Source organism: Balaenoptera ricei, chromosome 7, assembly GCF_028023285.1.
Source record: "Balaenoptera ricei isolate mBalRic1 chromosome 7, mBalRic1.hap2, whole genome shotgun sequence".
In the NCBI taxonomy this organism is placed as follows: Eukaryota; Metazoa; Chordata; class Mammalia; order Artiodactyla; family Balaenopteridae; genus Balaenoptera; species Balaenoptera ricei.
The window spans coordinates 49,585,551-49,602,495 of NC_082645.1; the positions used below are offsets into that span (position 1 = coordinate 49,585,551).

Here is a 16,945-nt window from a genome sequence, read left to right on the forward strand (position 1 = left end):
AATGCCTTACATGCTCCTTGGTAGCCCTGATCACGGTTGAGATTAAATGACGTGTTATGGGATTGCTTATTGATTGTCTGTTTTTCCTGATAAAATTAAGTATCAGGAAAGCAGGTACCATGTTCCGTCTTTTTCATGTTATTTCCCAAGCTTGCCCATCAGAATTTAAAGGTAGTTAGGCAGAGGAGACTATGCTATCAAAGGAAGCTGAGAAGTGGTGCCCACAAAGGAAAGAGGAAAACTAGTAGGTATGGGTCCCAGAAGCCCAAGGAAAGAGATGGTGTCAGTTTGTTACACGTTGTTGAATCTTTCAGTAAGATGAGGACTGAGTCCATTAGTGACTTTATGGAGTGCGTTCCAGCAGAGGAACCCAATCATCTGCCTTCTCCGTGCCTGCATCCAACAGATGAGCACTGCCAAGGAAAGTCATCTGATGGGTTCATTATCAACCACCCCCAATACTTCCTGGAAACATTACCGGTTTTCCCTAATAAGCTTGCTCTCCCAGCAGCCACGGTGTTCATTTCACACCTTTCCTGTTGTCCAAACCTCTCACTCTTTCTTCCCCCTCTTCAGAGAAAGTCCACAGCCACTGGACTAGTTTCTCCTCATTTTCCCCATCACTTAATCCATCAACCTTCTTGGACCTGTACTATCCTCTCCTTCTTCCCTCCCATGGAGAAGTTGTCTTTACATCCATAAAAGGTCAGTCTGTCCATCTCTGATCTGGACCCTACTTCCTTCTGCCTTCTGAGAGACCATATTTATTTCACCAATTGTTTCACTTCCCTGCATCCTCAACCGCTTTCTGTTAGATCCTTTCCAGATGCATTCAAAGATGACCTAGCAGCTCTCATCCTTAAAAGACAAGAAACAAAAAACTCCCTCCCTTGGCCTCCCCATCGTAGTCTCTGCCTTTTCTCTACCCCCATTAATCACATATTTTTATACGTATGCTGTCTCCAATTTCTCATCTCTCATTTACTCTTTAAAAAAATCAGTTTCACTGAGATATAATTAACATGCCATATAACTCACCCATTTAAAGTATACAGTTCAATGGTTTTTAGTATATTCAAAGCATTGTGCAACTATCACCACAATCAAGTTTAGAACATTTTTGTGGGAACCCAATTCCCATTAGCAGTCACTTACCATTCTTCCCTCAGTCCTCACCCCTACCTCCAGCCCAAGGCAACCACTAAGCTAGTGTCTGTCTCTATAGATTTGCTTATTCTGAACATTTCATATAAGTGGAATTATACAGTGTGTGATCTTTTTGTGACTGGCTTCTTTCATTTAGCATAACGTTTCCAAGGGTCATCCATGTTGTAGCATGTACCAGTACTTCATTTCTTTACATTGCCCAATAATATCCCATTAAATACTACTGGGTATACTACATGTTATTTATGCATTCATCAATAGGTAGACATTTGGGTTGTTTCTATTTTTTGGCTATTATAAATAATGTTGCTATAAGCATTTGTGTTAAGGTTTTTGTGTAGGTATATGTTTTCATTTCTCCTGGATATATACTTAGGAGTAGAATTAGGGGTCATATGGTAACCCAATGTTTGACCTTTTAAGGAACCGACAGACTGTTTTCCAAAGCAGCTGTATCCTTTTACAATCCTTCCAGCAGTGGATGAGAGTTCCAATTTCTCTATACTCTTGTCAGCATTTGTTATTGTCTGTCTCTTTGATTTTAGCCATCCTGTGGGATGTAAAGTGGTATCTCACTGTGATTTTTGTTTGAATTTCCCTGATGGCTAATGATACTGAGCATTTTTCATGTGGTTATTGGCCATTTGTAAATCTTTTTTTGGAAAAATGTCTATTCAGACACTTTACCCATGTTTAAACTGGGATTTTTGTCTTTTTATTATTGAGTTATGAGTTCTTTATATATTCTAGATATAGGTCCCTTATTAGATATCTGATTTGCAAATATTTTACCCCATTCTGTGGGTTGTCTTTTCACTTTCTTGACTGTGTTCTTTGAAACACAAAAATTTTTGATTTTGATGAAGTTCAACTTATCTATTTTTTTCTTTTGTTGCTTGCATTTTGGTGTCATATCTAAGAATTCATTGCATTTTCAAGATCATGAAGATTTACCCCTATGTATTCTTGTAAGAGTTTTATAGTTTTATCTCTTCCATGTACATTTTTAAAATCTATTTTGAGTTAATCTTTTTATAAGGTGAGAGATAGGAGTTTAATTTTATTATTTTGAATGTGGAATCCAGTTTCCCTGCACCATTTTTTGAAAAGACTATTGTTTCCCCATTGAATTGTCTTGGCATCCTTGTCAAAAATCAATTAATCATAAGTGTGGCCTCTCAATTTTATTCCATTTTGACAGTATCACATTGTCTTGATTACAGTTGCTTTGCATAAGTTTTGAAAATGAGAAGTGTAAGTCCTCCATCTTTGTTCTTCCTTTTCATGATTATTTTGGCTCTCTGGGTCCTTTGAATTTCCATGTGAATTTTAGGATGAGCCTGTCAATTTCCACAAAGGAGTCAGTTAGGATTTTGATAAAGATTGCTGTAGTAGTGCCATCTTAGCAATATTAAGTCCTCGATCACATGAACATGGAATGTCTTTCCATTTATTTAATTTTCTTTAATTTCTTTCAACAATATTTTGTAGTTTTTAGAGATAAGTTTTTCATGTCTTTTGTTAAATTTTTCCTAAGGATTTTATCCTTTTGGATGTTACAATAAATGGATTTGTTTTCTCTTTGTCTCTTTTTTGATTTGTTTTCTTAATTTAATTTCTGGATTGTTCATTGCTACAGTATTGAAGTACAGTTGATTTTTGTATATTGATCTTGTATCCTGTGAATGAGTCTATTTGTTGTAGTAGTTTTTTTAGTGGACTACTTAAAATTTTATACATACAGGATCATGTCATCTGCAAATAGAGATAGTTTTACAACCCCCTTTCCAATCTGGATGACTTTAATTTTCTTGCCTACTTGCCCAGGCTAGAACCTCCAGTACAACGTTGAATAGAGGTGTTGAGAGTGGATAGTCTGTCTTATTCCTGATCTTATGGGAAAGCATCTAGTCTTCTACCATTAAGTATGCTGGCTGTGGGTTTTTCAGAGATGCCTTTTATCAGGTTGAGGAAATTCTCTTCTGTTTTTAGTTTAGTTTTGTTTTTTTCATGAAGGGATGTAAAGTTTTGTCAAATGTTTTTTCTGCACCTATTGAGATAATTGTGTGTCCTTTCTCCTATTTATATAGGTATTACATTAATTGATTTTCAGATTTTCAAGCAATCTTACATTCTTGGGATAAGTTCCAGTTGGTCATGGTGTACAATTCTTTTTATATGTTGTTGGATTCTGTTTACTAGTATTTTGTTGAGGATTTTTGCATGTATGTTCATAAGAGATATTAGTCTGTAGTTTTCTTTTCTTGTGATGTCTTTAGTTTCAGTACCATGGTAATACTGGCCTCATAAAATGAATCGGGAAGTGTTCCTTCCTTCTTCTTCTGTTTTTCTATTTACTCTTTAACCCACTCAATCGGGTAACTAGAGTATATCTTGTCAAGGCCATCAATGACCTCCATGTTGCCAGATCCAACAAACACTTAGTTTCAGACCTTGTCAAATCAGGCCCTTCAGCAGCATTCACCTGAATGTGAACTTCATTAGAGCAGGCACCATGACTTTCATCTTTCACATTTGTGGTTATAATGACAGCACCCATCTGAGTGCTTGGTGCATAGCAGGTGTTCAATACATATTTGTGGAAAAGAGTGAATGAATGGTTTGTGGAAATGGAGGTCAGGCATACATCTTCATAGAAGCCAAGAAGAGACAGTGCTCTGAGGAACGAAAGCAAGGTGAAGGGTTGTAGACAATTCTTTTGAGAAGTCTGTCTATGCAGGGGATGAGAGAGATAGGTATTTTCAGGAGGCTGAAGTGGAGATGAAGGAGTTGTATTATTTTAAGATGTTATTTTAAGACGTGAGTAGGTTTAACTGCTAATGAGAAGGATGCATCATTCATCTATGTTAGAGTAAGAGTGTGCATTGGAATCACCTAGAAGGCTTGTTAAAACACAGATTGCTGGGGCTGTACTTCTAGAATGTCTGATATAGGTGTCTGGGATGTGGCTGGTAATTTGCATTTCTAGCAAGTTCTCAGAGAATGCTGATGCTGCTGGAACCACACTTTGAGAAACACTGAGATACAAGTTGGAGAAGATTGGACGGGAGGCTCCAGAGTCCAGATGGCGAGATTTGCCCTAGGTAGGAGGAGGACCACTATTGCACAGGAAGGAGAAAAAGGAGATGGGTGCAAACCCAGGTAGGCTTAAAGGTTTGGGAGCAGGAAGTTGTCAAAACTTCCCTTCTGATGGATCCTGTTTTCTTTGAGAGGTAGGGATTGAGGTCATCTCTTAAGAGTTGGGAAGGAGAATGTAGGGCAGGGTTAGAAGTCAGGGGAGAGTAGAGAGGTTTGTATGACCCTTGCCGGGAGTGAGAGAGCAGCATGACAAGAGACACGTAATAATACTGCTGACAAAGCTGAGGTTGGCACTCATACATCAATATTGGTACCTATCTGCTCTGTTACATCATTCAAGTTACTGATAAAAATTGTATCAGGTGAATAAGGTTCCAGGGCAATCAGATCATCCCAGAGGTTGGTACCCTAAAAATATCTCAAACTAACTAAGCCTGACTCTCCAGCTGTGTAAGACACACAACCAGGACGGACAAAGTATGACACAGAATTGCCTCTAAGCAAACCCAGAAAGATTCCTCTATATCATCCTTGTTCTAGAAGATCTATAGTGACAGATGTTTTATCATATCCCTCCCTGCTAGTGTGTTTTTGTATGTGTTTATTAGCACTAAATTTACATTGTGCTTACTTACAATCAACGTTTTTAAAAAAAGGCATCATTCTACATTGAGATACTAAAAAATTTCTGTGCAAGAAAGATGAGATACAAAAGTATGAATCTTTGCTTTAATGTCCTCACTCCTCTCTGTTCTGTCCACTTTTTGACCCCATGGACAGAGCTATCTGCTTGCTCAGATTCCAGTCTCTGGCACATCATTTTGAGTTAAGTTGGCCACCAGGAACCAAAAGTAACAAGAAAGGAAGAAAACTGGAACTGTAATTTAGCACTGCACAAATAAACATGCTCTCTGCTGGTTGTGGTAAAGGTTAGGAGAGTTGGAATCTGGCAGGCTGTCAAGTGGAGGACGCTTCTGAACTGTAGGAAGCTGAACAAATAGATAGTCCAGGGACTGAAAAGCCCTGGGCACAACTAAACCCAGGCTTCCACCTGGGAAACCATAACTGGCTAAAGTGACAGAGCATGGTGACAGTGCTCTTCAAAGGATCTCAAGGAGAATACTGTAGTTTAAAACATAGTATCAGGGCCATGTGAAATACATGTTAATCTTATTAGTATTGGTTTGTTTACTTTTAATAATGACATCTACTGGAGATGGAAATGGAAAGAGAAGATGATGTAAATAATGTGACATCTGACTCAAGAATCCAAGGAGTGTAGGGATTACATGCACGTACACCTCCATACAGACATTCAGATTCAGATAGAGAAGGCTGATGATCTGACAGTTAATAAATGATGAAATACTTTCATGCTGGTTGGTGAAGCTGCTGTCCTGAGCTCCTCAAGTGCCCCTTTCTGCCTCAGCATCCCCTCACATTACAGCGGATAAGGGGTTAATACCAGCAGTGGGCCTCTGGGACTCCTAACCTCCACATTAAGGTCTCCACTTGGATTGACCAAGAGCTCATACTAGATTGGTTGCTAAATGTCTTGACATCACCCCTGTATATAGATGTATGTTGCGTAGAACTACCTGCATATTATGAATTGTCTGATGAAGAATTATCTGCCACAGGATCACCTCGGCCACTTGTCAAAGATGCAAATGCTCACTGCATCTCTGGGACTGGGCAAGGATATATGTTTTAAACTATCCCCCAGGTGATTCTAGAGCATCATGTCAAATATAGTCTGCATTTCCAGGCATGGAGCAAATCTGTCTTTCCTGTATTCCATCTAGAGGTCAAGTTCTTTGAAGAGAGGATCCTAAGTCCTAACACTATGCTTAGCTTAGTGCTGTTGACAGATAATAAAGAGGTAGGATCATTGATTCAGAAGCACATGCTGAAAGGATAAGTTAGGCCTGATGATGATATGATGATGATGATGGTAATCCTGGTGAGTACCAGGTACTATGATAAGTGGCTTAGATGCGTCATCTAATTGTATCCTCTCAATAACCCGAATAGGTACTGTTATTATCTCCATTTTGTAATGAGGAAGGTGAGACTCAGGATCTCATTGTTGGGAAGAAGCAGGACTCCAACCTTGGTCTTTCCGATTTCAAAACCTACACTCTTTCTTATTCACTAAGCTGTACTGGCTCTTAGATTAGAAAACAATTCAACAGGCAATTTATAAATCAGATTCTTTGGAGTTAATCTCTTCAATTTCTTTTTGTTTCAATTTCTTTGTGGCATTTTGTTAACTATGTGGAGGGAATGTAGGCATGGAACATGAAGAGATTATAAAAGCTATATTCTCTGCCTTGCAGAAACCAAGGTGAAGGAAATTGAATATAGAAAGTAGAAGGTATATATAAATAACCCCCAATACTTAAGAACCACTGGAAACCTTTAAGCTAAATGAAAATACAATAAAATAATAAAGTACTAACTGACAAAAAAAAAATTTAGAACATTGCAGCTGTCATTGGACCTTGAAAATCGGGTTAAGAAGAGAAAAAGATTTTGAGGTTATAGCTAGAAATCGAGTAACAAGGAAAGGGAATCAAGACAAGAACTCATTGTCGAGAAATAACGAGGGCGACTGCGATTTTAAAAAGATCATCAAGGGCCAGCTGATGCCTGGACTTGACAATGGGCAAGGCAAGCAGTCAGGACATGGAGAAGTTAAGGCAGCTCATAAGAGGGAGTGGATTGGAAGGATAACTGAGCTTTATATGCATTCAGGTTTGTTTGAAGTATCCTGCCTGGAAGCTGGGATTAATGAGATCACAGAGTATTATAATTTGATTCTGGTTAAAGCATCCTTATGTACTGAACTTAATGAGGAATGGCTAATTAACATCTTTTGAACTTAAGGAAAAAAAGGAATATACATCAGAATTGTCTTTTCAAGGCAAAAACAAACACAAAATCAAAGTCTGGATAAATGGAATCAAAGAGCTTATTCAGATTTTAGTAGATCAATCTCAGTGCTTTCCTTTAGATACAATAACTTTCTAATCATCCTTGATTCCTTCATGACATATGGAGAAGACTAGATTTTATTCTTACTGGGATCTGGGCAAAATCCCCACTTCTCATCTCTTTCGTATCGGCTGGTCGTGGCACACCACAGCAAGTTGTCTTCCCGCCCTTCCCGGGTACATTCATGATGCCACTGCCGGTTATACTGGAAGGGAAACATGCACGGTGTCCCGTGGGCATTCCCTTTGATTGTATACAAATCTAGGAGAAAGAAAAGGACAAAGTCAAATAAGTAGTATGTCAGCTTTATCTTTGGAAACTGTCATAAAGTGAATGCATTTTTTATCGACTGAAAACCTACACTGGGCAAGGCCCTCGCTTTACCACAGTGAACCCTCAGGACCTCAGTGTCTAGTATATGGAAAAGTGCAAGACTGAGTGCTGTGTTCAGGGGAAATGCTGATAAATGGTTTGTTTGTATGTTTATCTCCTTGTTTATTCACTATGGTGCACTGCTACAGTAGCATACATATTTGTGAATGGAAGAGAAGAAAAAATTTATCTATTTATTATTATTATTTTTATTTAACTATAGTTGATTTACAATATTGTGTTAGTTTCAGGTATACAGCGTCAGATTCTTTTCCATTATTGGTTATTTCAAGATATTGTATGTAGCTGGAGATTTCACTTTAAAATATCTTCCAGTCCCCAAATACATCAGCCATCAGCATCTGAATCTCGAGGTTCATAGGCATTTATTAATTTATTCATTCAGCAGACATCTCTTGAGCATTTAATGTGTCCAGCACTGGGTATATGATGTAATAGTGAACAAATGAGTAAAAGTTGGCTTTCATATGGAGCTTCTGTTCTAGTGGGGAGAAAAAAAGAGAAAGCAAATGTACAAGTAAACATGTAATTTCAGGTAGTGATAAGTACCATGAAGAAAAACAAAATACTGTAAGAACAGAATGACTGTGTGTGTGGGGGGGGGGGGGAAGGGGTGGAGGTACTATTTTTGATAAGGTGGTCAGGGAAGGCCTCTGAATAAGAACCGGGGGAAGGGAGGTTTAAGTCTTTGGAAAAGAGTTCTTGGGGCATAAGGAGCAGCAAGTACGGGGGACCTGCGACAAGAACCGTTCGGGGTGGACGGGGAGGAGGAGGGAGGCCCAGTGCGAAGCGGAACCAGGAAGGGCACTGGAGCGTCAACTCACAGAGGGCCGGCTCTGCCACATCACCTTTACCCTGAAGGCGGTGGGAAGTCATCAGTGGGTTTTCAATGGGAAAGTCACATGATCCGATTTTTAAAGACTCACGGGGTGCCCAGTGGCAAACAGAATGTACACAGAGAGAGGGCAAAGTGGATGCCCGGCTGGAGGCCCCTGCAGTGGTCTAGGAGAAAGATGGCCCTGCTGAGTGGCCGGCTGGCTGCTCCCTCAGAGTATTTCAATGATCAGTCGTCCTTGGCCTTAAGCAGGAAACAACAACTTTTCATGACTCAGCTGGGGCTTTCTATAGTGAGGGGGATCAGGGCCACCCTCAATTAAATCAGTAGGTCCTGGAGCGAAAGGGCTGGCTGTGGAGATTCCCACCCTCTCCCACAGCTGGTGGGGGAAGGGTGTTGCCTGAGCTCACTCCACACCATCAGCCCTAGAGGTTGAGGCTGTTAGGAACTACTGGTATACCAGGACACATCCTCTTGTTTCCATCCTCTGCCTTCTACTCAGTCTTCCTCTGCATGCATTGTGAGTGTGGGCATATGGCTAAAATGTTAACCTGGAACAAAATGCCAAGTTCTTCCTTAGAACTGTAGATTATTCAGAGTGCTGGTTTGCAGCGCTTGCTTTATTGTAGTGAGTCCTGAAAATGGCTTGCTCTTGGCTCTGTCTCTCTTTACTCATTTCTCGCAGGTACGGGAGAAAGTCTTGCTTGAGATCTCGGTAGCTCCTTGCTCTGCTTCCTAGAGTTCTTAGAAATAGAAGCTCTTATTAAGCCATAATTCTACAGAGCACCACGAGGGCAGGGACCACACCTGTCCTGTTGGCCTTTGTAAATCAGATGCCCCGCACAGAAAGTCAGTGTTCAATGAATGCGTGATGGACGGTGAATGGGTGGATGAATGAATGAAGAGAGCTACAAAACAATACCTGACAAACAGGTTTGAGGTTTCAGAATTTCAGAACTAAGCTGCTTTCTTTCTCTGTTTAAAAATACCAAATATCACAGAACTATGGAAAATGAAAACACCTCCCCCTACCCACCACCAAAACCATGCTTTCCTGCTCCCCGGCACACACCAAATAACCCCTGACAATAGTCTGCCTTTAAATGCCTTGTAACATGGGACTTCCCTGGCAGTCCAGTGGTTAAGACTTCGCCTTCCAATGCAGGGGGTGTGGGTTTGCTCCCTGGTCGGGGAGCTAAGATCCCACATGCCTCGGGGCCAAAAAACCAAAACATGAAACAGAAGCGGTATTGTAACAAATTCAATAAAGACTTTAAAAATGGTCCACGTCAAAAAATCTTTTAAAAAATAAATAAATAAAATAAATGCCTTGTAACATGACCACCACACGGACGGCAGCCAGGCCTTAGGAGGCACTGAGGTGCCCTGCAGACACACTCTATACATGGGACAAAGTTTCTACAATAAAAGAATTATTGACAGGAGAGGCTCTTATTTTCATCCTGAAAGTCTAACTTCAAAAAATCTTTTCCTTCTATTCTTATTTTCTTTCTCCCTCGTCCTCCTGTTCTTTCTCCTTTCCATTGATTCCCAAAGTTATTTAAGTGTTTTCTCTTCTAGTGCCTTTAAATTCACAGTTCTGCTTCTTTAGCAGAATTTAGCAAGCCCATTCCAAGACTCCAGTAATCCTTTTACAATAAGCGAATAAGCAACTAAATTGTGTTTAGTAGAAGTGTCTGGAGGTTCTAGGTGCTGTGTACCTCTTTCATATATTTTACAAATCTTTACTTATGGGCAAACTTGCTAAACATATCATTTCATGTGTACTTTGGTTGAAATTCTTTTTTACCTTTGTGCAGATATTCACAAATGCCTCCACTGCCTGACGTATAGGAAACCCACTTATGATGATATTTCCAGGAGGCCACAAGCGTGTTGTCGTGCTTCACCTGGACCATGTACTGGAGTGGGCCGGTGATCATCTTCCTGTTACAGCGCCACTTCAAGGAAATGTGGGTGGAATCACACTCGTATATGCTCAGCGGCTGCTCTGGATTAGACACATTCAGGCCCAGGCAGCCGCTGCCTCCGATGTTAAAGAGGCGGTGGTTTGAAACCCACTTCCACAGCATGTACTTGTTGGGTGGTTTGCAACTCTCCAGGGTCAGTGTAGATTTGCCAGCTTGAATGCATTTCTCGAGGTTCTCACTTTGGATAATGAAGATTCCTTTATCTGAAACAGCAAAATAGAAGATATGGTATAGAATCTTCATATATAATTAACCAGTGTCTGGAGGATCCTAATGTGCATGTCTGAGCTGTGATATGTCACACTGACAGCTGTCGCAAAAAGATCTGAATTTAATGCGTGAGGTCCACCACGGGGGCTTGATTTGCACAAAACAAAGGAGTTTCTTGGGAAGCATACATGGACTTATTAGAGCTAATGGAAAACCTCTGGTCTAAGACTGCATTGGCCCTCCAATAACAAAGGATGCTTGTGAATCCACTCCGGAATGGTACTGATAGAAAAGGAGATTGCCACAACTGAAGAGAGAGCGGGGATTGGTGATAATACTCAGCGCTGCAAGGGAGAGACATTGGGTGCCCAGAGGCATGGTGACACTTTGGTTTTCTTCAGACAAGTGCCTGAATGTTAGGAATGTGGCAGCTGAATCAAGAGCCACTGAAATGAAAATTTCCACCATCAAATTTCAGTAGAAAACCTAAAGGATAGAAGTTAAGGGCTGCTTTGTGTCTTGATACAAGACGCAATGCTGGTGAGAAAAAATGCTTCTCCACATTTGTTTTCTGTGCTGGGTCCATCAGGAGTAGAAGGGTGGGGACATACGCTACGGGGATGGCCTCCTCCTGGGAACATCCTTGTTGGGCAACAGCAGACAGATGCCCAGGACACTAGGTGAGGCCCCTCACCTAGGTACATGAGAGGTTGCAAGAGCACTGTGACAGGATAGAAACCACACAGGCCACGTGGGAATGTGGAGGAAGTAGACATTTTGTGATATACCCCTGAGCCTCTAACCTTTGGGAGCCAGAAGAAGAGATTTGGGTGAGTTTCCTGTGGAAAAGCTGGCAGGGCCCAGCCAGGGCTTAGTGGTATCTACCTGCCCACTACCTGACTTTACCTCAAGTCGCTGGCCTGGAAGGCACCTATTACACAACAGTTATGAACATGTCCTCCCACAGGTTTTTTGAAGGTGGAAATCATGTCTGATTTCTTTTGTCCAAGTTCAGAGTGTCCTGAGCACATCGTGGAAGTTCAGTAAATGTTTGATGTTGATTAAACACGCTGGCAGCTGCTGCTTACTTAGGCTTAAGGTTGCTGGGTTACTCAGCTCAGACTGTCTGGTCAGGTCCAAGAGCTCTTTTGTTCTCCTATTCACTAGGCTCTGCTCTCACGTCTTACTTCCTGTCCATTCTTCAAAAATCTAAAGGGACATTATCAGGTTCCCTTAACACGGCTGTGATTTAGGGCCAGGTGTGTGCGGTGGCAGGGCCATAGTGGACACAGGCAGAGCCTTCTAGAGATTGGGAACACTGCAGAATGAGCCTCCTCGTGCACTGGAATGTTTCATTTAGGTAAAAGTTCTTTTTGTTTTTCTAAAGTTGCTCAGGCCAAGAAGAACTGATTTACAATAGCCAAAATCACTTAAGACACTGTTGAAAAAAGATTGCCAGTGTATTAATGGAAGCTATACTTCATGTAATAATTGATAACCTTATTTATAACCATATATTTGAGGAGTTGAATTAGTTGTCAGAAAATTGCTTTGATCACCATACACCAGAACAAAAGAGAAAGGAGTCGGGGCAGGGGGCAGAGAATGAACTGTTTTAGGGAGATTTCATTTAGATCAGGAAATTTGTTTTCCTAATGAAGCCCATGTCTGTGTGGTTATTAGTAATAGTCATTCAAGATCAAATCTACCTCTCGCCAATGCAGTGTGGACTCTGAGAATTATTAACCTTCTCTCCAGCTCTCCTATTCACCTTTCCATGCCTGGGTAGAATGTTAACCTTAATTTCTGTTGTAATCTACTAATTACTTTCTAGCTAGCCCAGAGTCCCATTAATTTTTCACTAAAGGATAATTATTTTACTATAATTGTTCTGTAGTTTAGCTTCTATCTAATATATATGTTCAAATATATCCAGCTCTGCAACTCACTGGCTGTACCATAGCCCTCTGGGCCTCAGTTCATACACCGAAGATAGGTGGGTAGACTACCTGGCTGGTGGTTGAGAGCTCTGGAATCAGACAGATCCGCCACAGACCAGACTTGTGACTTTGGGCAAATTTCTTGATCTCTGTGAGCCTTGCCTTTACTCTTTGAACTAGGAATATGTATGATAGTCACCTCATAGGGATGTTAAGGGTATTCCATTAAATAACCCTTGCAAAGCACAACACGCGCTACCATGGCACGGGAAGACCTCAGTAAATGTGAGTTGTAATTCACAACTCCAACAACGCAGGAGTTGTTGTTATTATTGCCATTATCATCTTTCTGGCTTCCTGGTTCTTAGTCTGCAGATCCAGCCGTAGGTCTGGTTGAACACCTGTAGAGTACTAATTTGAGCATACCCCCAAAGACTTCTAGCATTAGCACAAAAGCTCATTTTTACTTTAGATTCTGCAGCACATAGTAGGTGTAGACATTTTAGTTAACAATCCAGAAATACCATGCTATCACCTTTCATGGAGGAAAAATATTCCTCAGATAACCAGAGGACAAAATCTTTGTCTCATTTGTTCAAATACACATGTGATTATGAATTGAGTCTTCATCTATTCATCTGCCACGCTGTCAACCTGTAAAGTCTATACTGCAGCTCTCTTACAAGAAAGACAAAAATGCTTGATGTTGACCAGCAGTCTATGCATGGGTAAACGAGTGGTCTGTAAGTAAATGGACATGGAAATTATAAATCACTAAAATTTGAGGTGAATAAATAATGTTTTAAAATATCCAAATTATTAAGTGTTAAGAGAAAAGGAGTGGTAGAATCAGAGCTTCTGTAGTTTTACCACTGGTCATAAAAACACCTTTCCAAAGCAGAAGATATTAGACAAACTTAATTCCCTACTGCTCAATTTTAGGGTGCTATCATATTTCTAAGCCCAGGTACCTTTAGGATGTGGCTTTGGAAAAGTTCCTCCGAATGTATCATAAACAAGTAGCTCTGGCTTACCAATAACAATAAACATGCCATCTCCAAAAGAATAATATGTCACACTAAGCTAAAAAACAGCCCAATCCCATTTTCCCATTAAGCTATAATAGAATCTGGTCCTAGCACCATTAATCTCCATAAATTCACTGAATAGAAAACAACTGTTTTCAAATAGACTATGAGGAGACCCAATATAGGTATCAATATTTGGATTATTATTATATGTGTATATGAGTCATCTCTAACAAAAACATAATATGAAAATAAGCCACCAATCCTTAGTGTCTGTAGACAGATTTCAAAAAGGATGAAGATCAAATGTGGGAGGAATCAAGATTGATTATATATGTCAAGGACATCAGTTCTGCTTGAACACTGATTAAGTGATTAATGAAGTACTGCCACAATTACTAAATCTCTTTGCAGTAAAATGCTATTATACTTCCCTTCATAATTATAAGTTTAGAAGGAGAAAAAGGATTGGTTTACCAGAAGTAACTTATAAACTAATTTTCATCCTTAAAAAATAAAATAAAATCCATAGAAGATAGGGGCTCTACTTTCTACTTCTGAGTGCCTTTTGAGACGAGATCATTTTAGATCCACCCTTTGGCCCCTCAAGATGACATGTATTTCTAAGGAATAGAAGGTGAATTTATTTATTTATTTATTTATTTATTTATTTATTTATTCATTCATTCATTGAACAAGCATTCACTGGGTGCTGACTATGTGGAAGGCACTGTGTAGGGTACCAGAGATAGAGGAATCATTTATCTAAATATCTGTTCTTTAAAACTATATCTATTCATTCTGGAATCATGGGAATTCTCCTAGTTAAGGAAAAGAAGGGAGTTCCATCAGTTCCAAAGAAAACATTGTAACTGCACTTCAAATAAGCCCTTAAAAACAAGTGATGAAAGGTAAGAAAAAGAAAATAGACCAGAATTTAAAACACTTGACTGGATCTTCAAGTGATGTCATGTGTGAGGTGGACATGGCACCTCAGTGGCATCAGACCTTTCTGGGTGGAGAGTGTGTGTGTGTGTGTGTGGGTGGGTGTGTGTGTGTGCACGTACTGGCCCATTTTCTGGGGAGGGGACAGCAGAACAGCAGCGGAAGGAACATGGACATAGCAGAGGAGACTACCTACCCATACTCCCAGAACCATGAACTTCAGCGCCGGATGGGACTGTAAAGCTCATTTAACTGAATCATTCTTACACATTTTTTTTTCCAAATCCATTTTTTTCTTAGAAGTTTTATATTGATATACTTAGTGAAAACCATATAGGTCTAACTCTATTTACATCCATTCATTTATAACCTAGAAAGCAGAAAATGAGCTGCTGTAGATTGTTGCCAAATTATTTGAAGTGGGAGACTTGAAATTTCAAACAAACATTAACTGAGTGCCTAATATGGTGGTGTGTTAGGAGCCCTGCAGATAGAAGGATATATGTGCCATAGTGTTTGCCCTCGAGGAACTGATGTTCTCCCTGGGGGTACATCATGAAGTGTACAGGAAGAACTATAACTTAATGCCAAAATACATATTGACATAAGAGGTATAAGCACAATAAGGTGGAAGGCAGGAGTTAGAAGGGGTCACTTTGGCCTAGAAGATCAGAGAAATCAATCAATCAGTCAATCACTCTCTCACAAGAACACACACACACACTTTCATTCAACAGACATTTGATAGGGACCTAATATTTGTTGCACATGGAGGTACATGGGTGAACTAGCCCAGCATGGGTGCCTGTCCACATTACAGAGGGAGGGTTCAGGTAGTGCAGGAGGTATAGACGGAGAGGTGAAGGGTTGGGCCGGGGGCACTGTGGACAGAGCAAAAATCATCAAAGCTCAGAGGTGATGAAAATAATCAGCTCTAGGGTGACAAGAGCCTCAATATCTAAAAGTGTTTGGTGGTTGTAGAATACAAAGTTGGAAAGAGGTGGTTTGGGACCATTTTATGAAGAGCTTAAATTTTATTCAAAAATTTGTATGTTATTCAGATAAAGGGAATTTTTGGAACAAGAGAAGGCATGACTGAGGCTGTGGTGTGGAAGATGAACCAGGGTGGTAAATCATTCGATAAAAACATTTATTGAGCATTTTTGTGTGCCCAGCACGGTTTTAGGAGAGCAGAGGTGTGAGAAAAATGTCCAAGTTCCTGTCCTGGAGGAGTTCTCAGCTGGGATGAGACAGCCCACGTGCAGAATGGAGAACAGTCTGAAGACTATTGCTTTGATCCGGTAAGAGAGACAGAGGTGTCAGTTCAACTGGTGGTGATGAGAAAGGAAGGGAATGGTTAGACTCTAGTCACTAGAGAGAGAATTCAAAGAGGGAAGAAATGACAGGATTTGGTGATCGACAGAATGGGAGGATTCTGGAAAAGGTAGTTGCAATCACTTGTTTTCTGGCTTCAGGAATCCGATACACTGTCAGATGCTGGCCAATCCCTATGATACCATGAAGTTGGAGAATAAAGCCTGGGGCTGCGATTAGAGTTGGAAGAGTGCCAACTGGGGGTCCCTGCAGGAAGTTCCTCTTGAGGCCCTTCCACTTCATGCTCAGCACCCCTTCTGATTGCTTCCACCCGCCTTTCAGTGTCCCCTTATCCTTTAAACAGCTACTCTTAGAACTGGCTGAGGTATGAAGTGTTACGTAAATCAGATACGATTTGAAATGTTAAGCCTCCGTGAGATGTATGTTCTTTTGATTGAAAAAAAACCAAAACACTTGAAACAAACAACGAAACAATTCCTAAAGAAATCCTCTTTTTATGGTGGACTTTAGGCAAGCAAAGGGTTTTCTGGTGTTTAATAAATAACACCATGACGGTGGCACCTAATCCAACCGACGTATAAACCGGCCTCTGGGCCCTTCCATGTTATGGGAACTGGAAGGAAAAGCTCAAATGCACGGTTCACGTCAAGTGCAATATTTAAGACAAGCTTCCTAATAGGAAGCCCACAGCTTGCCCACTGCACTCCAATTTCAATCTCCTACTCCATTCCCCTGGGTTTAAACCTCTTCTACTCCATCTACCCACACAGCTGGTGCTGGGCTCAAGCATTTCCTTCCCCGGATCATCTCTTGAATCTGTCCAGTTCCTTGCTCTTCTGACAGTATCTCAGTTTCGGCATGGAAAGGGTCCAGGAAGTATGGGGAGGGCATCTCTGCCCTGAAACCAATCTAAAGTTGAGCAGCTTCTCTCTTGAGATGTATTGACATTTTCCAGCTACACAAATTCAGGTTTGTCCTGTCCAGTGACTCAGATTCAGATTTGAT

The 16,945-nt window shown here is 40.6% G+C and overlaps 1 protein-coding gene across 1 annotated transcript in view; it reads right to left on the bottom strand.

The window, feature by feature from the left end:
* The window catches only part of PLA2R1 (phospholipase A2 receptor 1), a 114,184-nt gene that overhangs the window by 89,125 nt on the left and 8,114 nt on the right, over nucleotides 1-16,945 (bottom strand). Inside the window, exons 2-3 of the mRNA XM_059927961.1 lie at nucleotides 10,302-10,685; nucleotides 7,351-7,524 (exon numbers count right to left, since the gene is read on the bottom strand). Of these exons, the coding sequence (XP_059783944.1) occupies nucleotides 7,351-7,524; nucleotides 10,302-10,685 (558 nt within the window). The remainder of the gene's footprint in view (nucleotides 1-7,350; nucleotides 7,525-10,301; nucleotides 10,686-16,945) is intronic.